This window comes from Chamaea fasciata, unplaced genomic scaffold (assembly GCF_029207755.1).
Source record: "Chamaea fasciata isolate MVZ Bird 193981 ecotype frontalis unplaced genomic scaffold, bChaFas1.0.hap1 SCAF_31, whole genome shotgun sequence".
Classification (NCBI taxonomy): domain Eukaryota; kingdom Metazoa; phylum Chordata; class Aves; order Passeriformes; family Sylviidae; genus Chamaea; species Chamaea fasciata.
Window position 1 is genome coordinate 2,652,839 of NW_027094116.1, and position 24,132 is coordinate 2,676,970.

General features: G+C 53.0%; 4 protein-coding genes across 4 annotated transcripts; all 4 read right to left on the minus strand.

Annotated features, from left to right (window-relative positions):
* Nucleotides 1-2,335: 2,335 nt before the first annotated feature.
* On the minus strand, nt 2,336-3,247 carry LOC136302992 (keratin-associated protein 5-5-like). Its single transcript, XM_066206578.1, has 2 exons — nt 2,696-3,247; nt 2,336-2,539 (listed from the first exon to the last, which is right to left on the minus strand). Exons 1-2 carry the CDS (start codon nt 3,245-3,247, stop codon nt 2,336-2,338), a joined length of 756 nt encoding a protein of 251 aa, XP_066062675.1.
* Nucleotides 3,248-11,269: 8,022 nt separating this feature from the next.
* On the minus strand, nt 11,270-11,491 carry LOC136303038 (keratin-associated protein 4-8-like). Its single transcript, XM_066206625.1, has one exon. It carries the CDS (start codon nt 11,489-11,491, stop codon nt 11,270-11,272), a length of 222 nt encoding a protein of 73 aa, XP_066062722.1.
* Nucleotides 11,492-15,231: 3,740 nt separating this feature from the next.
* Nucleotides 15,232-15,474, minus strand: LOC136302931 (keratin-associated protein 10-3-like). The gene has a single exon (XM_066206510.1). It carries the CDS (start codon nt 15,472-15,474, stop codon nt 15,232-15,234), a length of 243 nt encoding a protein of 80 aa, XP_066062607.1.
* A 4,453-nt stretch (nt 15,475-19,927) lies between these two features.
* On the minus strand, nt 19,928-21,886 carry LOC136302985 (keratin-associated protein 10-1-like). The gene is made up of 2 exons (XM_066206569.1): nt 21,776-21,886; nt 19,928-21,247 (listed from the first exon to the last, which is right to left on the minus strand). Exons 1-2 carry the CDS (start codon nt 21,884-21,886, stop codon nt 19,928-19,930), a joined length of 1,431 nt encoding a protein of 476 aa, XP_066062666.1.
* Nucleotides 21,887-24,132: the final 2,246 nt, after the last annotated feature.

Consider the following 24,132-nt stretch of genomic DNA (forward strand, 5'->3'; position numbering starts at 1 on the left):
CTTTTCTCTTTGCACATCAGAGAGAAGTTAAAAGAGACGAGCTGGACAGACTCCAGAGCCCACCTGAGGCAGGAATTTTTCCCCTTTTCCTTCTTGGCAGAAGGACTGAGAGGGAGACGGGATGGGGAGGAGAAAATCCGGGGAGCTCAGGGCTGGGGAAAAGCTTCAAAAAACCCCAAAAATCTGATGGGTCTGGACTCACCTGGGTCAGAAGGAGCCGGAGAGGAGAGGCCGAGGAGCGGAGGCGCTGAGGAGAAACGGGGAGCCGGGGTTTTTATATCCCAGCTCCGGAAACCCGCTGGGGCCCCACTGGAGGGACCTGATTGCTCAGCACCCCGAGCTAATTGGGAGTTTTTGTGCTGCTGCCGCCGCCGCTTTGACTCACGGGGCAGCAGATCGATATCCCCACACCGCTCCTGTTACTCCATTAAAAATGTTAATTGCCCACCACGCCGGGCCGGGTCACGTTTGGGATTTTTTGTCACCTTTGGTGGCGACGTTTTCCTGTTCTTTGTGCCCAAAATTCAACCTGAGAAGGGACAGGTGTTGGAGGGTGGGAAGGTGCGATTGTGGGGAACCCCAGAAATAAAAGGGAGAGGGAATAAAAACAGGCCGTGGTGGTGGGTGGTAAAAATAAACATATTTGGACGGGCCATAGCGTCAAGGAAACACCAAAAATTCTGACTAAAGCCAGCAGAGGTGCACTAAAAGGTGGCAAAGAACCCCCAAAAATTCTGACTAAAGCCAGCAGAGGTGCACTAAAAGGTGGCAAAGAACCCCCAAAAATTCTGACTAAAGCCAGCAGAGGTGCACTAAAAGCAGTGTTGGAATCCCTCAAGCCAGTCCTTTCTTTACTCCAAGGCTTTCAACCCAAACAGAAGGAATTTAAAGCCCTGAAGGATGTGGAAAACATCCCGGTGGGAGCGGGAGGACATCGGGATCTCTGCTTTGGGGTCAAAAAGTTTCTTTCCGCCCCTGGACAGCTCCGGGCCTGATGTCCTGCAGGACTCTAGAGGCCACTGTGATATCAAAAACAGCCCGGATTGAATTAAAATAAAACTCAGAGCCCAGGAGGCTCCTGGGTCCCCGGTGCAGCTGAATCACCGGGATTGATGGATGAGGAAATCCCAACTCGGGATATTTCACAAACGTCGGGAGAATGGAAATCCTTGTGAAACTCATTATTCACGATTAATTACAGCCCTGATTCCCTGGACGGGGATAAACCTGTTCCCTCGTTCGTGTCGGCGACGGAGACAAACACCTGAGCAGGGCCCCCGGGGGCACCTGGGGCCACGGAGGGGACGGGGCTGTGCCGACCCCACAGTGGGTCCCTGAATCCCCTCCAAACCTCCCGCTCCTTGGAGGGGCATCCCTGGACCCGCTGATCCCGTTCTGAGCGGGAAATGGATTTTTTGGGGGGGAAATTTGTTGGTTTTATGGAGGAATTGCCTTTGCAGGGGCTGCCAGGGGAGGTTTGGGGCGGTGCCAGCAGCCCCCAGGTGCCCACCCCTAAAACCTCCACCCCGTTTTTGCTTCTTTTCCTTATCCTGCAGGAGAAATCCCCAGAAGTGACCCCGGGGAGCCACATCCCGAGCCGGGAGGGGATGGAGGCTCTCACCTGGCTCAGGTGAGGTGCCAGGAGCCCCCGAGGACACTGCATTGGGACTCACAGTGGCTCCACATCCCAAAAATCCTCCAGAGGATTCATCTCCCAACCCCACCAGGCCCCACCAGGAATTTGGGGCCTTTTCACCCCGTTAGGGCCATTCCCAAATCCTCTCCAGGGTTGTTTGTTTTTTTTTTTTTTGGAGGTTTAGGGTGCAAACCCAGCTGCACTCGTTCCCTCACGGTCCCCAACAGACCCTCTGCTTTTCCCCCTGTGTGACAAAACATGGATTTTTCCTCATGCGGTTTTATTAACATTCAATTACCCTCTTGCACAAAAACACCCCGTGACGAAAACTGTCGCTTCACCAGCCGGGAAATTTGCCTGGAGTGAGGATGAGGAGCCACCAGGTGGAACCAACCTTGTTGAGGCCGCTGCAAACCCGCCTTTGGCCACCAGAAGGACCAGAAGCCGCTCAGAGGGATGAAGAGGAAAAAAAAACCCCACGAAAACAACCACGGGTGCGAAGGGAAGATTTTTTTATTGCCTCCACGTCTGCCGTGAAACGAGGTGAAAAATAAATTCCACAGCGCCGGTGGGTCACAACTTGGGAGCGCGTTGCAAGCCGGGGGGGACAGAGCGGAGATTGGTGACAACGCGCGGTGGGGACACGGGGCCAGAGGGGACAAATCCTCTTCGTGTTCCCCTCCTCTCTCCTCACGTCCTTTATTTGATTTTGCGGGCTGGCACTTGGCAGATCTTCTGCTGAGGGCAGGGGATGCCCTTGGTGACGGGCACGCAGCTCTGCTGGACAGGAGGGGGACAGGGACGGGGACAGACCTGCACAGGAGGGGGACAAACCTGCACTGGAGTGGGACAGGGACAGCTCTGCATCGGCGGGGGACAGACCTGCGCTGGAGGGGGACAGACCTGCACCGGGATGCTCTTCACTGGTTGGGGACAACACTTCACTGGTTGGGGACAGCTCTTCACTGGGATGCTCTTCACCGGTTGGGGACATCCCTTCACTGGCTGGGGACAGACCTGCACTGGTTGGGGACAGACCTGCACTGGCTGGGGACAGACCTGCACTGGTTGGGGACAGCTCTGCACCGGGACACTCTGCACAGTCTCCCCGCAGCACGGTTTCCCACCCTGACCGCCCGATCCGTGACACCTCTCGGAGCACACCGACCTCCCGTACCCCTGGCATCCCCCCGATGTCCCATAACTGTACGAGGGTCTCCTGACACACCCAGACCCCCCTCCATGGCACGACCCCGAGGATCCCTGGCACCTCTCGGAGCACACCGACCTCCCGTACCCCTGGCAGCCCCCCGAGCCCCCATAACTGTAGGTGGGTCTCCTGACGCCGCATCCCGAGCCCGCCCCGTGGCAGGAGGAAGAGGAGGCCGCGGCGTTGCCGTGGCAGCGCTCGGAGCAGCGCGGCTGCCGGTAGCCGTAGTGCCGGTAGTCGTGGCCGCACATGCCCTGGGCGCCCTCGGAGCACCCCGAGGAGCAGCAGTTGGTGTAGCCGTAGCGGAAAGGAGTCCGCCGGGTGTCCAGCCACGAGCCCGAAGGGTCGTACCACGTGGAGTTGAGGTTGAAGTAGGATTCTCTGCCGGAGGAGTAAATCATGGTGGGGCTGTAAGAGGGGGGGAAAAAAAAAACCTGGAGAAACAGTGAGTTGGTGTCAGCATCTCCTCTGATTCCGTTTAATTTCCCCTAAAATTGTGGGGTTTGTCCCGAGTAAGAGGGAAAAATCCCCCAAACCTGGAGAAATGGTGAGTTGGTGTCAGCATCTCCTCCGATTCCGCTAAATTTCCCGTAAAACCGTGGGGTTTATCCCGAGTTTTTACACACTTTTAAACGTTACACGCTTCTGTTCAAGCTGCACACCTGATGTTGTTTCACACCACCACGACACAGACTCCTCCGAGCTTCAGGAGGCTGAAAATGACTCTCTTCTTTTCGGGAGGTGTCTCTTTTTTATGCTATTCTACACAGACCAATTCGATTGGTGAAAACAAAGGCAATTCACCGATTTCATTGGTGAAAACAAAGGCGATTCACCGATTCGACCCAATCTGATTGGTGAAAACCTCTTCAATCACATTGGTCAGACCAGAGGGACACCAAGAAGAAATCCCTCCCAGGAAAAGGAATTAATAGCATAGGTGCAGTGACAAAAACACTTTTCTCGTTTACAGAAAATTCCCCGGGAAAAGAATTTTAGAAAACCAAAACTCCTCAGGCACCGAAGCAGGGCTACACACCCCCACGATCCCGGTGCTATTTTGGAAGCCTTTTCCAAGGCCTCAGGTCAAACTCGGTGTTTTCTTCGGGGCCAGTGCCTGTCGGCACAGAAATTCTGAACTTCTCAGCGCCCAGGGCTCCAACGCTGAGAGCCTGGACCCAGAGGAAATTCCTGTGGTTGCCCAGGTTCCACCCAAACCGCATCCAAACCCTCTTTTTGACCTTCCCTTTCCGTTTCTTCGCCTCCAAGGACAAAACCAACCGCAAGGAACACCGCCAGGTGTGGTGGCACCGCTGTAAATCCCACTCCAGGGTCCCTCAAGAGCTTTTTCCCACGGTTTGAAGGTCCAGGTGTGACCCCCCCAAAATCCAGACCCCCCACCCAAGAAGGGACCCGGCCGAGCCTCACCCGTTCTCCAGCAAAGGCAGGCGCTGGCCAGGGGAGCAGAATGTGAGAGGCCGAGGGGTTCAGGGCTTTTATAGAGCCCCGAGTGTTTCCCCTGCCCGTGAAACACGCGGCAGGAACGAGGATTAAATTATTTATTGCCAAAACATCTCCTCCGTTGGGATGCTGTTCCCGGCGCCCGGCACGTTCTGCTTGACTCACGGATTTTTCTGATAAGCATCTTTTAATTACGACATTAATTATAACACCCCTTCAGCGGGGCACATAAAAGCCTGAGCCACACTTTGGGCACCGTCAGACGGGTAATAAAGGATTTATTCACCCCGTGCAGGGGAGCGGGGACACCGACGGGTGGCCTGTGAGTCAGGGGCGGTGATGGCACCGCTCTGATCCTTCCCCTCCTGAGGAACATTTCCAGGTGAAGCACGAGCAGGTGATGGGGAAGCGCCAGCTCAGAGTCACCAAAAGCAAAGTTGTCGGTTTGGGTTGATGAAGGGGTTGGGTCTGGGCGTGAGGGAGCGAGGGCGGGGCTGACGCGGCTTTTCCAGGGAATTTCTGGTGGCCTCGTTCCTGGAAGTGTCCAGGGCTGGGATGGTGGAAGGTGTCCCTGCCTGGGGGAGTTGGAGGGAGATGATCCCTAAGGTCCCTTCCAAACCATTCCGTGATTTCTCCATTTCTGCATTCCACACTTGCCCCTCACCCTCACCTCATTCCCAAGATGGATTTTTGGGGTTTCTCCCAACCCAAACCATTCCATGATTTCTCCATTTCTGCATTCCACACTTGCCCCTTACCCTCACCTCATCCAAGATGGATTTTTGGGGTTTCTCCCAACCCAAACCATTCCATAATTTCTCCATTTCTGCATTCCACACTTGCCCCTTACCCTCACCTCATCCAAGTTGGATTTTTAGGGTTTCTCCCAACCTAAGCCATTCCATAATTTCTCCATTTCTGCGCTCCAGACTTGCCCTTCACCCTCATCCAAGATGGATTTTTGGGATCAATCCCAACCCAAACCATCCCGTGGTTCTCAGTGTGATGATGGTGCTGCCCCAACCCCTGTGAGGTTTTTGACCCACAGCAGCCTCGGGGTTAAACTGGAGGAGGTTTGGGCTGGGTGGAGGAACCACGAGGGGTTAAAAAGTGACTGATTCTGGTGCTTCATTAAAACGTTAATTAAAACTCTGGATAATGGGATGGGCTGGGAAAATCCTCAAGTGGAACCGAATTGGGGTGAGGGGCTGGAATTGCTGAAGGAACTGGGATGGGGAACTGGGATGGGGGAACTGGGATGGGGGAATTGGGATGGGGGAACTGGGATGGGGAACTGGGATGGGGGAACTGGGATGGGGAACTGGGATGGGGAACTGGGATGGGGGAACTGGGATGGAGGAACTGGGATGGGGGACAGGGATAGGGGAACTGGGATGGGGGAACTGGGATGGGGGAACTGGGATGGGGGAACTGGGATGGGGGAACTGGGATGGGGAACTGGGATGGGATAACTGGGATGGGTTAACCGGGATGAGATAGGGGAACTGGGATGGGGAACTGAGATGGGGAACTGGGATGGGATAGGGGAACTGGGATGGGGAACTGGGATGGGATAACTGGGATGGAGGAACTGGGCTGGGATAATTGGGATAGGGAACTGGGATTCGGGAACTGGGCAAAGGCTGGGAAGAAAATCCCCAAAAACGAAGGGCTCTCCTGAGGTGAATTTCACAGGCAAGTGCTTTTTTATTTGGCTCGAATTAGACACGGGAACAATAAATTGTGGTGAAGAAAACCAGGCTGAATTTCCTTTTTTTCCCCCTTCCCAGTTCTCCGGGGCGGTTCTGCGAGAACACGCCTGGGCCGTGCTCAGGCAACACAAAAAAGAAGTTAATTTTTAATTTTTTTTTTAAAAATTAAATTTAATTTTTTTGTTGTTGTTGTTGTTTGTGGGAGGCTTTTCTGGCACCAAAGCGAGGAGGAGGAGGAGGAGCAGGTTACCCTGCAGGAGCCAAGAGGCATCCCCGGCATGCACAGCCACGCCTCCCGCGCCGGGCCGCTCATTATCATAATTAACATTTAAATGAGGATGCGCTGCTTCCATCCCGGGCATGAAGGTGCTGGAGCGGCCACGGAGCCCGAATCTGCCCACCCAGGGCTGGCTAAATCCCGTGGGGAGGATTTTTCCCTGGAGAAACCTCCGCAGGCAGAGCTGAGACCCTCCCGTGCCAACCCCGCTTCTGATTTAAACCGGTTTTATTGTTTATTTTAAAATGCCCGACTTTCCTCGCGAGAGTTTTAATGTCTTCAAACGCTTTCTCGCTGTAACGTCGGTGATGCTCGTGGGGGGCAAGAAGGAGAAGAGCCAAGGGTTTGTTAAATTCTTTTTCAACTTTATTCTTGAATACACGGGGAGGAGATAAAGCCGCAGGAGCCCGTGGTGCTCCTGCCCCATCGCAGTGGTTCCTTTTTTTTTTTTAAATTTTTCTTCCCTGTAAAGTCCTGGAGTTGTTTTCAGACAACCTCGAAATCACAGCCCGGGAAATCCGCGGTTCCTTCATCTTCCCCTCGGGAATGGGGAAACAGCCGGTGCTGCTCCCCAAAAATAGGAAACCCCAAAAAACCCGGCAGGGGAGGACTCCGGGTATTTAAAGTCTTTAAAATGAAATAAAAAATAAAATAAATAAAAAATTAAAATAAAAATAAATTAAATTAAATTTAAAATAAAATTAAATTAAAGTAAATTTAAATTAAATTTAACCCTTAAAGTGCCGGTGCCAAGCAGGCGACGGAGGACCCCAAACCTGACGTGCAAAGAGCAGCAGCGGGGGAGGAGGTGGGAGCATCTTTTTGGGGGCCCCCCGGGCTCAGTTCTTCACGCACAGCGGCACCAGGGTGACCTGTTTGTGCTGCTGCTGAGGTGGCGGCAGGGGGACAGCGGGGGGACAGCAGCGCTGGGCGGGCCGGGGACAGCAGGGCACGGGTCGGGGACAGCAGGGGACGGCCCGGGGACAACGATGCTGCACCGGCCGGGGCTGCAGGACCACCGGAGGTTCCTCATCGTGCTCCGGGCGTTGCTCCACTCTCCGTCGAGGTTTCCCGCAGGAATCGGGCTCCGGGCAGGGCGGGCGCGGGCGATGCTGCTCCAGCGGCCGGCGGTGGATTTTCACGGGCGGGGGACACACGGGGGGCACCGGGCTCACCTCCACCCGCCGCCGGGGCTTGCAGCTCTGCGGGGCCGGGCAGCAGGAGGGCTGGGGAGAGCGGGGACAGCCCTGGGGAGGGCTCTGGCAGGAGCCCTCGGTGTCGTGGCTGAGGCTGCCGGGCTGGTGACACGGCTCGGGGATGTCGCGACAGGGTCCCGAGGAGGAGCTGGGCCACGTCCAGCTCTTGTGGTCGCAGCCCGGGGAGAGCTGGCACGGCTCGTGGTCGCTGCCGCCTTTCTGGTGGAGCATCCTGGGGCGGAGATGGAAGAAACGGGGAGTTACCGAGGGTGGAAAAGGATTCCGGGGTCAGCCAGGCCAGACCTGGGATGGATCAGAGTCCTTTGGCACAGAGCACCGAGTGCCACGTCCAGGAATTCCCTGGACACCTCCAGGGGTGAGGGCTCCAAACCTCCCTGGGCAGCCCCTGCCGAGGCCTGAGCGCCCTTTCCATGAGGAAATTCCTCCTGATTCCATCCTTTCCACGGGGAAATTCCTCCTGATTCCATCTTTTCCCAGGGAAATTCCTCCTGATTCCATCTTTTCCATGGGGAAATTCCTCCTGATTCCACCCTTTCCACGGGGAAATTCCTCCCGATTCCACCCTGATCCTCTCCTGTCACAGCTTCTCTCCTGCTGCCCCTGTTCCCTGGGAGAAATCCCGATCCCTCCCCGGCTGTCCCCTCCTGTCAGGGAATTGTGCAGAGCCCAAAATCCCCCCCGAGCCTCCTTTTCCCCAGGCTGAGCCCCCCTCAACTCCCTCGGGAGCTGCTTCTCCCGTGACTCACAAACCCTTCCTAGGGGTGACCACAAACAGCCTGGGAAAAAGAAAACAAAAACACCGACGCCGTATTTTTTTTTTTTTTTTTTTTTTTTTTTTGGCTGTTTCCAGAGGAAAAAAAAAACAACCTGAGGAATCTGAGAGAAATCCAACTCACCCCGCGAGCAGAAACGGACGGGCCGAGCAGGGAATCCTGAGAGCACGGAGCTGGGAGCTGGAAGCTTTTATACTCGGCCGGGCTCTGCCGGGGAATGAGGCACGTCCTGGGAATGAGCAGCTGAGCGCTGAGGCCGCTGCCCTCTGTGTGTGTGTGTGTGTGTTTTGTTTCTGGCACTCTCGGCGGGATTAATCAGCCGCAATTAGCGCAGGGGGCAGTGGCCATTCATTATGTCATTAGCCCCGGTGATGCTCGGATGGGATCCCGGGATGCGGATACCTGGGATGCCGCGGTGCTGAGTGATGCGCCCCAAAGGAGGCTCTGGGAAAACCACGGAGAGCCCCGGGAATCTTTCCAGAGGAAGAGGAGGGCAAATCCAGGAGCACCGGGGTGTGAAAAACGAGTTCCACTCCCTTTTAAAATTTATAAGTATAATAATAATAAAAAATAAAAATTGACAATTGGGAGACTAAAAAAAGCCGAAGTTTCTCGGCCGAGGGTGCCTGGCACACCTTGCACTCCCTCAGACCTCTCTACCTTTAAACATCGCTGCCTTACATATGCATGATTTAAACGATTTAAACATTTTCTTCGAGTTGTCCTTGATCGTTTTATCTGATAGATTTCTCTGTGGGTGGCTCCGCTCTGGCCGGTAACTCTGGTCTCATAAATCCTTCTCTTGAGATTTTATTTTTATTATTTTTATTTATTTATTTATTTATTAATCATTATTATTATTATTTTGCTTATTTTTATTTTGCATATTTTTACTTTATTGGATTAAAACAAACAAACAAACAAACAAACCCCCAGAAAGTTAGCAGTTTTTTATTCAGGGTTACAAGGTGACGAACTCCCCCGAAGAAGAAGAAGAAGAAGAAGAAGAAGAAGAAGAAGAAGAAGAAGAAGAAGAAGAAGAAGAAGAAGAAAAACCCCCAGTCTTTTACTGTTAACTCTTTGTTACAATTTAAAAAAAAATACATTCATTGCCTTTCTAAATTCTATAAATAAAACATATGACCGTGCTATTGCACGCGTGGTATTCATGTTAATGTTCGCGAAAAGCCAAGCATCATATGGATAAATTATTAATATATTAATAATTATTTTATTATTTATTAATTAATCAAACATTGCTATATTAATATGATAATTTATTAATATATGAATTTATAATATGGATTTATAACAGAGAGTTGCTCCTCTGGGTGACTGGGGGGACAAAAATCCGGGATTCCTACGGACGGGGGAGGATGGGGATGGGAGGTTTGGATGTTCATTCCCTGATTTAAATGGATTAAATCCCTCCCGAGTGCCGAGCAAGCGGCAAGGAAAACCTTTTCATGCGTGGAAATTCCGGAATGGGGACACGGGAGCAGCGATGAGCTCACGCAGGAACAATCCCGGGCTCTGCCAAGCACCGTGTCCTCCTTTCTGGAATTTTTCCCTTTGATTCCCAGTTCCGTGGGGCTGCTGCTCCATTTTGCATTTCTGTGGCCCAGACTTTTGTTTGGGTTTTTTTTTTTTAAGCACCAGGAAAATTCCTCTCCCCGGGAGCCCCGCCGGGGGTTTCCGTGCGGAGCCTCCAGTGAGGGATGCTCGGAGGAATTTGGGTTTGAATCACCGGGAAATGCATCCGCAGAATTCGGGGGTGTGGCTCTGCTGGGATTTATTACAGCTGCAGCACAACTGGAATTGCCTGGCATGAAACCGCCACGGGATTTTCGTGGAAAGATGAAAAAAAACCCTCGGGATCCGTCAGGGCCGAGCAGGATTTTAGGTTTAGAACTCCTTGCCAGAGTCCCAGGTTTATGCTGGGTTTGGAAATTTATTTTATTTTATTTTATTTTATTTTATTTTATTTTATTTTATTTTATTTTATTTTATTTTATTTTATTTTATTTTATTTTATTTTATTTTATTTTATTTTATTTTATTTTATTTTATTTTATTTTATTTTATTTTATTTTATTTTTATTTTTATTTCACGTTAGAGGAGTTCTGGAGCCGCTTCCCTCCCCGAGTGTTTCACGAATCCCCAAGGGTGAATGTTGAATTTCCGATCCCGTCCCCTGAAGTTTCCCACATTTTAATAGGGCCCAGGGAAAAGAACGCTCAGGATTTCTGGATCCTTCTGGCTGGACCTAAATCTGGGAGCTGTCCCTGTCCACGGCAGGGACTCCCTTCCAACCTGAACTATCCTGGTCTATTTATTCGATTTAAGAACCCTCCTTCAGAGCTCAGCAAATTCTCTGGAAAGATTCCCATTAGGAAAAAAAACCAAACCCTTTCAGCTCTGGCTTTAGGAGATGGTTTTGGTTGCAGACTGGATCTCAAACCAGCAGGAGAAATGGAATCAAATGGAATTAAATGGAATTAAATGGAATTAAAATGATGCTCCTCTTGCTGAGGTGACATTTCCCACCTGCATTTTCCCCTCAAGGTGAGTTCACCAGGTGCACCGGGAGCGGGCGTCATCATCGCAGCATGACAACACACGCAAAATTAATTGCATTAACCAATTAGGCAAACGCTAAACAGCATCCCCGCAACCGGGAGCCGCCGTTTAAGGGATAAAGATAAATGAATAAACATCACCCGGGAGTCTGCAGGATCACAACTTGCACATTTTATTTCTACCGGCTAATTGGGGATTAAAGAAAGGGAGAAGGCAGCGCTGAACATCCCACGCACCGAGAGGGGGAAAGGAAAAGCGGCACCAGAAACTCGCCGGGTTTCCGAGCACCCGAGGGACTAAAAGCAGCAAAGAAGAGAAGTTCGAAGCGTCCAGACTCAGGAGGAAAAGAGTTTGGGGTGACATCCGTGTCCGAGCCGGGAATAAACCGGGAATAAACCGGGCTCAGTTCCCGCAGCCGCAGCCGCCGCAGCACCCGCTGTTGTTGTTGCAGCTGATGGTGTAGCAGCAGGACGTGGGCATGCAGCAGGACTGCATGGGCATGCAGCAGGGGCTGCAGCACTGCATGGGGCTGCAGCACATCGGCGTCTTGCAGCACCTGGGGCTGCTGTAGCAGGACACGGTGTAGTTATTGCCGCCGCCACACCCGCAGCATCCGTTGGGCATTTTGGGGGGTGGTGGAAGAGCTGGGAGGGGCAGAAAAGGGGGCTGTGAGTGGGACCAGCAGGTTTGGGGGTTGATTAATTAAGTCGGAGTTAATTTAAATTCCTTCGCGTTCGGGGGGTTCGAGGAGAGGGAGCCCAGGGGTGGTGTCTGGGTTGTAAATTGTGTCCCCAAATCTGATTTTGTCCCACCCAAGGACTCATTCCCGGTGTTTTAGGAAGAGGAACCCAGCACCGAGCCCTGGCTCTGGGCCCTTCTGGAATATTCCCCGTCCCCCTCCCCTGTGGATTCTCCCGGAGCCTCCCTGAAGGTTTCCAGCTCATCCTTGGAGCTCCTTGTGCAGAATCCATAAAAGCCTGATGGGTCCCAGCCCCATCCCAGACCCCCAGCAATACCTGGATATAGGATATATCCTATAGGATATCTGAAATTCCCTTTTGGGAGTTCATTTTCCCAGAGCCTCCCCGAACATTTCCAGCTCATCCCCGGAGCTCCTCGTGCAGAATCCCTAAAACGCCGAGGTGCCAGCCCCATCCCAGACCCCCAGCAGCACCTGGACCTGCTGTAGGATCCCCGAAATTCCCTTTTGAGAGGAGAAGGAAGGCTTGGGAGCCCTCACTTACCCTGCTGAAGAGCGAGGAGAGGCTGAAGGGAGGAGGAGACGAGCGAATGAAGCGAGTTGGGCCCGGAGCCTTTTTATACCCCTGGCCATCCTTCCTGCTGGAAGTGAGACAGCCGTGGACCATTCCAGCTTCCCTGTTTATCCATCCAAAGCCGTATTTTTTTCAGCCACACGTGTCACCTGGAATTTGCGTTTCGCCTCATTACCGGAGATCACCGCCCTCGTTTTGCCTCGTCACGGTTCAGCCCGGGAGATAATCAGAGGGTTCCCATGAATTTGGATGAATTTGTCCTCCCCACAACCTTGCCAAGGAGCCAAAAAATGCGGCCTCGGATCTGCTGGACGGAGATTTTTCCTGGACTGACTCAGCAGCAGCCGGCGCTGAATCAGAGCGGGAGCCGGAACCGAACCCCCGGCGTCGTGCCGGTGGTTTTTGTCGGAATGGGGTTTGGGGAAAACGTCAGAAAAATGGGGATGTTTGTTCCTGGTCATTGGAGGCACACGTGAGGCGTGTTTGGGATGTCTGGGGCTCAGTCACCCGCACGTGGCTCTGCGCAAATCCGTCCTGGAATGGTTTGGGTTGGGAATCCTTAAAGGATCATCCGTTTCCACCGTGGGCAGGGACACGTCCAGGCTGCTCAGAGCTCCATCCATCCATCCATCCATCCATCCATCCATCCATCCATCCATCCATCCAGCCCTGCCCTTGGACACTTCCAGGTTTGGGAAGTTCTTGCTTTTATTTATTAATTTCGATCATTAGCAGAAATTTTATTAAAATTGAAAGGGGCAGCTCTGCCTGCGCAAGAGGCACAACCCCAAGAGACGGCGGCTCCGGGATTGGGGTGTGCTGCACCCCAAACCAACATTTCCCTCCTGCAGCCTCCCCTGAAGTCCAGCTGGGTGCTGGAATCCTGAGCAGGACCCCCCCAGCAGGCAGGGAAAGGGTTTGGAGGTGGTGCAGGACCCTCTGAGGGCATTAAAAGGGGAGAGAGTCCAAAAATGAACCAAAAGGTGAAAAAATTGAGGAGGAAAAGAAAGGCCTGGCACAGAAACTGCTGCTGGTGGAGCAGAGTGGGAGGCAGGAACTCAGGAACTTTGATTGAGATGAAACTTTTCTGGGAGGGAGAGAGAGAGAGGAAGGGAGGGACGCCGAGGCAAGGCAGAGCCTTGGGCAGCTGCAGCCGGGCGGGAACAGCGGGGAGGAATTTTTGGGAGGAATTCTTTTTCCCGTCTGGAATAGCAGCTCTCTGCTGGAGGACCACATCATCCTGGGAGCTGCTTAATGAGAGGACGGTGGATCCTGCCTGGCCTGTTCCCTGCAGCTCAGGGACGTCCTCAGGGATCCCGGGGACAGGGGTCGGCCCAGGTGAGCTGGGACCAGCCCCGAGGACGGCGACAGCCACCTGGCTTAGGGAGCAGAGGGAGATTTCGGAGCTGCTTCATCCCTGCAGGAAATGCCAACGGGCTCCTGCCCAGGCTTCCCTGGCACCAGGGAAATGCCTGGAGTGAAATTCTGGAGAAGCAGCTCAGGTGAGTTCTCCCGGGGAAGGGCAGGAGAACACGAGCGGCGTTTCCTTCCCGGCGGGAGAGACGAACGCACCCGGGACAGACACTTCTGGGGTTTAAAAAGGAAATTAATGGGGCTGAAGCAGAGGGATGAGCTCAGCTGGTGCCTCCTGAGGGGGATTTTCCATTCCAGGTGAACTCTGCAGCTGTGGCAGGGGAGGTCCAGGTGGCCACTTCCCACCCTGCATGGTCGCATCCAGCTCTCGGTGGACCCAAAGCACCCGAATCATTTTTGGGGACGGGGGATGTGGACCATAAAGCAAACCAGGGACCGAAGCAGGGTGGAGACAGGGTCAGAAAAGGGAGTTAAATGCATCAAAAAGGGCGGAAGCGCAGAGTTTCCATGTTCTGGTATGACTCCAACCCACCCCTGACGGCAGCAGAGGTTTCTCAGCATTTGTTCTACACCTCCAGCATTTGTTCTACACCTCCAGCATTTGTTCTACACCTCCAGCATTTGTTTTACACCTCCAGCATTTCTCAGCGTTTGTTTTACGACTCCACCTGGGAACTCAGCTTGGCGGAGGCAGAACTTCCATGCCCTGAGTGTCAGTCTGTGGGTCCTGAGGCAGATCTTTGGCTGTCTGGGATCCACGGAGCTTTCCTGGATGTGTCCGTGCCAGACTCTTTGGGAAAACATTCCCGTTGTCCGCGAGTTTATGGATTAATTGCGTACAATCAGAGACTGGTTTGGGTCGGAAGGGACCTGAAAAATCCACTTATTCCACCCCCTGCCACGGCAGGGACACCTTCCACTACCCCAGGTGGCTCCAAGCCCCGCCCAACCTGGCCTTGGGCACTTCCAGGGATGGCACAACCAGAAATTCCCTGGAAAACCTGTGCCTGGTCCTCACCACCCTCACAGGGAAGGATTCCTTCCCAATATCCAACCCCAATTTCCCCTCTGTCAGTCTGGCCCCGCTCCCCCTTGTCCTGGCCCTGCAGTTCCTGATGAAAAGTCCCTCTCCAGCTTCCCTGGAGCTCCTGGAAGGTGCCCTGAGGTCTCCACACAACATTTTTTCCCTCCCATTCTCTCCCTATTTCTCTGTCATTTTTACCCTGAGAGGGCAAATATCGCCCCCAGAGGTGCCAGAAACTCTGGCTTGAATTAATTAATTTACCAGGGAGCACCCTGAATTCCTTCATGTTCCCCCAGCGAACACCTCGGAGACAGGAGAATCCCAACAACACCTGGGAAAAAAACCAAAACCAAAACCCGGGAAAAGGCGAATCCAGCAGGGAACAAACAGCTCAGCACCAGGAGGCTGCGGGGGTCACAAACTACAAGACTTTATTGGGGTTTTTTTTTGTTTTTTTTTGTTTTTTTTTCCAGACAGGCTGAAGCAAAGCGGGAAAAAAGGGGGGGAAACATCCCACGCGCACCGAGAGGAAAACCGAGAGCGGGCCGGGAAACTCGCCGGGCCGCATCACCAGGGGAGGGAAAACAGGAGAAGAAAAGGAGTTCTACAGTCCCTGAGCACGGAGGGAGGAGTGTTCAGGGGGCGTTATCCACATCCACATCCATATCCAAGCGGGAATTATCCGAGTGAGCTCAGTTGCCACCGCAGCAGCCGCCGCTGCTGCCGCCGCCGCAGCAGCTGCTGTTGTTGCTGCTGATGGTGTAGCAGCAGGACATGGGCATGCAGCAGGACTGCATGGGCATGCAGCAGGGGGTGCAGCAGGGGCTGCAGCACTGCATGGGGCTGCAGCACATCGGCCTCTTGCAGCAGGTCTTGGGGCTGCTGTAGCAGCACACGTTGTAGCTACTCCCGCCGCCGCAGCATCCGTTGGGCATCTTGGTGGTGGTTGGGGTGGTGGAGGCGAAGCTGGAAGGGAGAGAGAGAGAGAGAGAGGGTTTGTCTTTTTTTCTCTGCTTGGATCTCCCAGAGGCTGAGGCGGCTCGAAGCGTTCTCAGCCCCAAACCCGTCCCAAACTGGCCAGGGTTGTGCCCGGTGTCCTGGATCCCAGGGCAGACTCCTGTGCTCTCGGCATTTCTAGTCCAGAGAGAATCCACCTGGGAGCAGCCCAAACCCAATCTCTGGTCCCCAAAAACCAATCTGTGATCCCCAAAAACTGATCTCTGGTCCCCAAAAACCAATCTGGGATCCCCAAACCCAATCTCTGGTCCCCAAAAACTGATCTCTGGTCCCCAAAAACCATTCTCTGGTCCTCAAAAACCAATCTGTGAGCCCCAAACCCAACCTCTGGTCTTCAAAAAACCGATCTCTGGTCTTCAGAAACCGACCTCTGTTCCCCCAAAAGCCAATCCACCATCCCAAATCTTCTGCAGTGTCCAGGCCCCAAACCGACAGCCCAAAAAACTCCTGGAGAAGCTCACAGGAACGAACCCCCAAAGTAAAGAGAAAGGAGCAAAACTCACCCTGCTGAGCGGTGGAGGGAGGAGAGGAGAAGCCAAGAAGGTCGAGTGAAGACCCCCTGGGCCAGGGGAGCCTTTTATACGCTCCAGAGCCTCCTCCCCTGGAAATGAGGCATCCCTCGGCAATTCCAACTCCGTGGATCACCCGGGGTGTCCCCTCACGTGCCGGGGCGTTTCATCCCTGCCCTCCTGTTTGCCTCAATTGTGTCCCCGTAATTACTCCGGCAGCAGGGGGAACAACAGATGCAAATTTTTCTAATGGATTCGCGTTAATGGGAGGGAGCTCCGAGGTATTCCCGGAGCCCTGAGGTGTTCCCATCCCTTCCCCAGGAATGACCTTGGGGACGCTGAGCAATGTGCCTGTGGGGAGCCAGCTGTGGGACAACCACGCCTGGAACTCGGAGCTGTCGTGGCTCACGTGTCCCCTCTGTCCCCTGGCTGGGATCTCTTGGGGGGCCAGTGGAAATTTTTTGCTCTATGGGGATCATTTTTTTTCCCCCCCTGGTTATGTGGTCGAAGTTTAGGCTGAAATTTCCCAGCTTTGCTCCTGGGCCTTCCTTCACACTCTGCTTTTTAATTTTTCTCATATTATTAAATTTTTTTTTCATTTCCATCCATGGAAGGATGGGTTGAGTCTCAGCGAAGCGGCTTTCAAAGCAGCAGTGACCCCGTGAGGGTTTTTCCCTGTGCTGGCTCCATACATCCCGTTTTCTGGGATCGCCCCCAAGGTTTCTGGTGCTGAGGAGACACGTGGTGATCGTGTTTGGGGGAACACGCAGAGCAGGGACAACTCCGCGTCAGATGCTGACGGTGTTTCCATGTGATGAGAGGTGAAAAATGGGAATTCCAGGATGCTGAGGCAGCACCGAATCACGGCAAAAAGAGGCTGCCATCACACCCAGGAGACTCTGACTGTGGGGCTGACGTGGTGGCAGCTGATCCCCCGGTGACTGGGACAGGATTTGCCTTTCCAGGATGTGACCACGACCTCCTGTGACGCTGTCGGGTGTCCCTCCTCTGGAATTGTCCCCCAGGGGAGCATTGTTTCGGTCACCCGATAATCACCGAGAGCTGCCTGCGGGAAGCAACGTCCTCCCCGTGTAAAAGCCTCAAACATCTCCCCTGGATCGACCATTCATCGCATTTTTATCGGGTTTCATTGTTGTCTTGTTGGCTGGGTGTTGCTGTCATAGAAATACGGGATGATTTGGGTTTGGAAGAAACCCCAAGGATCATCCGGTCCAACCCCACTGGGATGGGCAGGGACAACTTCCACTATCCCAGATTTCTTCAAGCCCCATCCAGACTGGCCTTGGGCGCTTCCAGGGATGGGACACCCATGGAATACCTCACAGGGAAGGATGTCGTCCCAAAATCCCATCTAAACCTGTCTTTCCTCCAGGGTGAACCACCCCACCGCTCTCAGCACTGGCAGCATTTTCCCTGCTGCTCAACTCGGTTTAACCTGCACATTTTTGGGTCAGGAATAACATCCACACCAAGTTCCTTTCACAAGCCAAGCCCTGTGATGTCTTTGGGAACTTCCACGGTGATTCCGTGGGTTTGAGGAGCAGGAACTTCATGAATCTGCCCCTGTGGCTTTCCCAGGGTGAGGCCAGGCTGGATGGAGCTCTGGTCCTGCTGGAGGTGTTGGAACCAGGTGGTTTTTAACATCCCTTCCCAACCCAGCCCATTCCGTGGCTCTGTGATTCAAAGATAATGAATATTCACAAGGTTCCCCAAGCAGAAAACACTTTATAAAATGTTCTGATATGAGATATCCTTCCACCTGTGCATCCTGCCTGATTTACACCAAATAAAAAACCCCCTCCTGAGGACCCAGGAATGTTTCCAGAAAGAAAGAAATGTTTTCGGGAGAGTCAGGCACGCAGAGGAGATGATTTTAATGCAGACGTGAAGGTCGGAGGAAGCAAATCAAGGCAGAGCTCCCCGGGCATTTTCTCCAGCCCTGCAATTCCCAGCGAGTCCTGCATTTTAATAGCAAAGAAAGTCCCAGCCGGGGAGGGAAGGTCTCATTGACTCACGGCTTTGCTATTTTAGGAATGAGTCTTTTAAGCTGGAAGCCAACCCCGGGTTTCATTCCGTGGCTCGGCTGTCCAGGAACTCCAGGGGGAAACGCTCTGCTCCCCTAAAAATCCTTCCAGGATTTCAGGGCCTGTCTAAGCTTTTGTTTTTTGGAAGATGGTGGTGGGAAGGAGACGCTGCCTGCTGTCCAGTGAGTAGTGAATTCCCCTCGGTGCCTTTTGGAAAATCCCTTCCCAGGTCAGGGATGAGCTCCCATGCATCCCACGGCTTTTCCCACAAATTCCTCCCAAGGACAGGACCCGAGGGAACGGCTGGAGCTGGGTCAGGGAAGGTCCGGGTTGGATATTTCTGGAAAGCTCTGCCCCCTCAGAAGGTGGTGGGACGCTGCCCAGGATCCCAGAGCTCTGGGAGTGTTTGGGCACTGCTCCCAGGGTGGGATTTTGGGGTATCTGTTGGATTCCACGATCCTGTTGGATCCTTTCCAAACCAGGATTTTCGGGGATTCTCTGATTTATGGAATGTTGTGCCTCGCTCAGCCCTTGCCCTTTGAGCTTTAATTACTCCAGCTTTCAGTTTCGCAGTGAAATCTGAGCTGAGGTGAATGATCAGGAGGGTCCAGAAGGGACCAAGGGATATTTTGGGCTGGAAAGGATTTTAAAGTTCCTCTCCTTGCCCATGAGACACCTCCCAGTGTCCCAGGCTGCTCCGAGCCCTGTCCCACCTGGCCTCAGACACTTCCAGGGATTCAGGGGCAGCCACAGCTGCTCAGGGCACCCATTCCAGAGGATCAGGAATGTTCCACTCGCTTCGGGCGGGACCTGATCCGTGCCAACAGCCCGGTCAGCTCGTTGTGTCCCCAATGCTCTGCTGTGGCATGGGGACATGGCCAAGACCTGGGCCAAAGGCACAGATGGTGCTAGAACCAGGACAAACTCTGGGCAAGGTGACAAATCCTGGGCAAAGTGACAAACTTTGGGCAAGGTGACAAATCCTTGGAAAGGTGACAAATCCTGGGCAAGGTGACAAATCCTGGGCAAAGTGACAAACCCTGGGCAAGGTGACAAATCCTTGGAAAGGTGACAAATCCTGGGCAAAGTGACAAACTCTGGGCAAGGTGACAAATCCTGGGCAAAGTGACAAACTTTGGGCAAGGTGACAAATCCTTGGAAAGGTGACAAATCCTGGGCAAGGTGACAAATCCTGGGCAAAGTGACAAACTCTGGGCAAGGTGACAAATCCTGGGCAAAGTGACAAACTTTGGGCAAGGTGACAAATCCTTGGAAAGGTGGCAAATCCTGGGCAAGGTGACAAATCCTGGGCAAAGTGACAAACCCTGGGCAAGGTGACAAATTCTGGGCAAGGTGACAGACTTTGGGCAAGGTGACCAACTCTGGGCAAAGTGACAAACCCTGGGCAAGGTGACAAACTGGGCAAAGTGACAAACTTTGGGCAAGGTGACAAACCCTTGGCAAGGTGACAAATTAAAAGGGCAAAGCCGCCTAAGAACAACCAAGAAACCGAACGTTGCGTTTTTGCTTGCTGCTAAATTTTATTGCCTACGAGCCAAGAGAGGAAAGGAAGGGTGACCACAGTGACACCGAAGGTTTCCCCAACACCGAGAGGAGAACTAACACCCCGCTAATATCTAACGCCTTCCACAACGGGTGATAAATTCAGGCGCGGTCAATAATTAAAGACAGTCGATAACTAAGGGAGAGAAAGGAGAAGTAATTTGAGCTTGAAAAGAAGAAGAAAATCGGTATAAACTGGCTCCATCACGATGAAAACCGGATGGAAATGAGCAGCTTTTCACCTCGGGGGCAGCTCAGCAGGTCTTCTTGAGGCTGGCGCAGCACTGCTGGATGGGGATGCAGGGGGTGCAGAACTTCCTCACCGGGGCGCAGCAAACCACCACGGGCTTCTTCACCAGGCAGGAGCAGCAGGGGCAGCAGCAGGGCCGGGGCACGCAGCACACGGACTTCACCTTGGTGCAGCACACGGACTGGCACGGGTCGCAGCACACGGACTGGCAGGGGTTGCAGCACGGCTTCTGGCACGGGTCACAGCAGGACTGGCACGGGTCACAGCAAGGTTTCTGGCACGGGTCACAGCAGGACTGGCACGGGTCACAGCAAGGTTTCTGGCACGGGTCACAGCACACGGACTGGCACGGGTCACAGCAGGGCTTTTGGCATGGGTCACAGCACACGGTCTGGCACGGGTCACAGCAAGGTTTCTGGCACGGGTCACAGCAGGACTGGCACGGGTCACAGCAGGGCTTCTGGCACGGGTCACAGCACACGGTCTGGCATGGATCACAGCACGGCTTCTGGCACGGGTCACAACACACAGACTGGCACGGGTCACAGCAGGGCTTCTGGCATGGATCACAGCACACGGTCTGGCATGGATCACAGCAAGGTTTCTGGCACGGGTCACAGCACACGGTCTGGCATGGGTCACAGCAGGGCTTCTGGCATGGATCACAGCAGGTCTGGCATGGATCACAGCAGGGCTTCTGGCATGGATCACAGCAGGTCTGGCATGGGTCACAGCAGGGCTTCTGGCACGGGTCACAGCAGGTCTGGCATGGGTCACAGCAGGGCTTCTGGCACGGGTCACAGCAGGTCTGGCATGGGTCACAGCACACAGTCTTGCACGGGTCACAGCATGGCTTCTGGCACGGGTCACAGCAGGACTGGCACGGGTCGCAGCACACGGTCTTGCACGGGTCACAGCAGGGCTTCTGGCAGGGATCACAGCAGGTCTGGCATGGATCACAGCACGGTTTCTGGCACGGGTCACAGCAGGACTGGCAGGGATCACAGCAGGACTGGCAGGGATCACAGCAGGGCTTCTGGCACGGGTCACAGCAGCAGGACTGCTGGCACGGGTCGCAGCACACAGTCTTGCAGGGCTCACAGCACACAGACTTGCAGGGGCTGCAGCACACGGTCTTGCAGGGGCTGCAGCAGACGGTCTTGCAGGGGCTGCAGCACGCAGTCTTGCAGGGGCTGCAGCACACGGTCTTGCAGGGGCTGCAGCAGATGGTCTTGCTCTTCACGACAGAGCAGCAAGCCGTGGGACAGCATCCGGTGGAGCACATGGTGTTGGGAGAGGAGTGGAGGGTGGCCGGAGCGAGGACCTGAAACACGAAGGGCTTGGAGATTCATCCCATTTTCCACACTGCCCCGGCCCACATCCCATCCTGCTCCCCATTTCTTTGTCCTGAGCTGGAAACCCAAGATCCTCACAGGAACCAAATCAATTGTTGCTCTGCCCCAGAGATACTTGAACTCTGCTCATCCAGGACGTTCCCTCCCTGAATTTCCACCCCCAGCAGGTCGTTTTCCACTGAGCCCTCTCCACCTTTTCCAAGAGGCAACAGATCAACAGCGTCACCAAAAATCAGGACCTCGGAGAGAGCTGCAGGTCACGGAACCCACAACACAGAACCCATAACCATAAAATAAAACCATGGAATTGTAAATCTTTGGAACCGTCAACCCACGGGATCATAAATTCACAAAGCCACGGCACCAAAGGAGAGTTTGGGCTGGAAGACACCTTTAAAGGCCCATCCAAGCCCTGCAGAGATCAGACACAAAAACACAACCTCAACCCCATCGCCTGCCCAAAGGGGAACCAGGAACCCCTGGAAGAGAACACTCACCGTTGAGTTGTTGAGTGGTTGAGCACCGCTGAGTGCTGAGAGCTGGAGGTGTGTGAGGAGCAGAGGAGCCTGGGGAGCTTTTATTGAGGTCGGGGTTGTCCTGCCGGACATGAGGTACCCCCCAGCAATCCGTGATTTACGCACCAAGCCTGTACTTATTCACCCCAAGGGCCTTCATGTGTTTAGCCTTTGCCTCGTGGCTTTCGACCAACCCCTCAATTTTGGGTTATTATCAATTTGCCGCGTGAATTTTTTACAATTTTTTAATGTCGAGTTAATTCTTGCGGGACGCTCGGAGGGGGGTTGTCCCTGTCCTCGCTTTGCGTATGGCCAGGCTTGCTGCACGGAGATGATTAATTAACATAAAAATCCTAATTAAGATCGAGGCGCCGTGGATTCCGGAGGCCTGCAGAAGCTTCTGGACATCAGTTTTGCCCCTCGATATACGTATTTTTAAAACGGAATTCCAGGAAGGGAAATTCCATGGTCCCGTGCTTTGAGTCTGAAGGCCGAAATGGTGGAGCCCAAAGTCCTCCTCTGAGGCTGCCAGAAGTTCCAGAAAGTTCCTGAAACCCAGAAAGTTCCTGACACCTCATCCCTCATCCCATCTGTGCACGGGAAAACACATTTGGAGCAGAATCCTGGGATCATGGAATATCCCAGGCTGGATGGGACCCACAGGGACCAAAAATCCTGCACAGCCCCAAAAATCCCACCCCGTGCCTCAGGTTGTTGCCCAAACTCTCCTTGAGCTCTGTCAGGCTCGAGGTTTTGCAGATTTACATTTTCACTGCAAACTCATCTCGGAAATTTGGAATTGAGAATCTGGAATTGGCTTTCTGGCCGAACCGGAGCCCGCGTTTTTTTCCAATCGAAAATATTAATTAATTAATTAATTAATTTAAATGAATTATTAAATATTTATTTATTTAAATAAAACCAAAATGCAAAACCGCCCTGGAATTTTTTGCATCCTCTTCGTGCCCGGCGTAACTTGACCTGCAGAATTCCTATTCAATTCTTTCCAGGTCCCAAGATGCCCTGGAGTAGTGGAAGAGCCACCTACGGATGCAAATTCTGGAAAAACTCCCCGTGCTCAGCTCCCGGAGTCAGTCACCCGCTGGCAGCGATTAGTGCCGATGCTAATGATCATGCAGTGATCAGTCATTAATGACGGATGTTAATATCTGTTTTGCATAAAAGCCTCTCCCCCGGTGTGATGTCCCGGGCACCTCGAGGATCTCAAATTAAACGACGAGTTTGTATTAAAAAATGATCTGCCTCTGGTCAGGTGAAATGTTTGGTGTCTGAGGTCACCCCCCGGGGGAAGGAGCATATTAAACATTAAAATATTTGCAAATAATAAATATTTCACAAATATTTTTGCTTGTCCATCTCCTAATCATCCCTTTTTAAAAATTTTTATTAAACTCATAGATTTTCCTAAGGAAGTGAACCTCGTTTTTTCACACTTCGGGTCACCAGAACCTTCCGTGTGACTCCCGGTGACACAAATCCTCCGTTCCCCCTCGGTCCTGCCCGTGATTTTCGGCCGGGTCACACTTCGGGGAACCCACAGGACCGTGAGGTCACCGATTCTCCGGGCAAGGACACCCCAAGGTCAACGTTCCTGTTCCCCCGGAGCTCAATGTCTTATTTGGGTTAATGACCCTGAGCCGGGTCCTGCCCATTATCGCTTAATTAGTGATTGAAATTCGCACCCCAGGAGGCTGCGGGGGATTCCAGGGAAGGGTCAGGAAACTCCAGAGAAGAAATACGGGATATCCTGGCCTGGGAGGTGAAGGAGGAGAGGTTGGCCGAAACGAGGCCGTTTTATGGTGATTTGGTACAGGTTTGGGGCATGGATTCATGGAAAAAAGAAACCAAAACCAAACGACAACAGCAATAACAACAACCCCCAAAAAACCCCCCAAAAACAAAAGAAACCCCACCAACCAAAAACCCCAAAGAAACACAAACCCACACAAAAACCCCCACCAAAAAAAACCCCAAACAAAAACCCCACAAAACCAAAAATATACCCCCCGAAAAATTCCCCCAAAAACCAACCAACCAACCAAGAAACCACGCCCCACAAGCCCCCTCCAAAAACCCCCAAAAAACCAAAACCAAGCAAAACAAACCAAAAAATAATAATTAAAAAAAACCCCCAAAACCCAAACCCATCGTTCCAGCTCCATGCGAACACCGGAGGTGTTTAAAGCTCTGCAAGGTGAATTCACAGACCCAACAGCGATTTCACAAAGGCAAATATTCAAATTAGGGCCATAACAATTTCTCAATTATTATTTTGCCCTGAGTGAAAGGACTGCCCAGGCTCTGAGCGACGCCCAGGG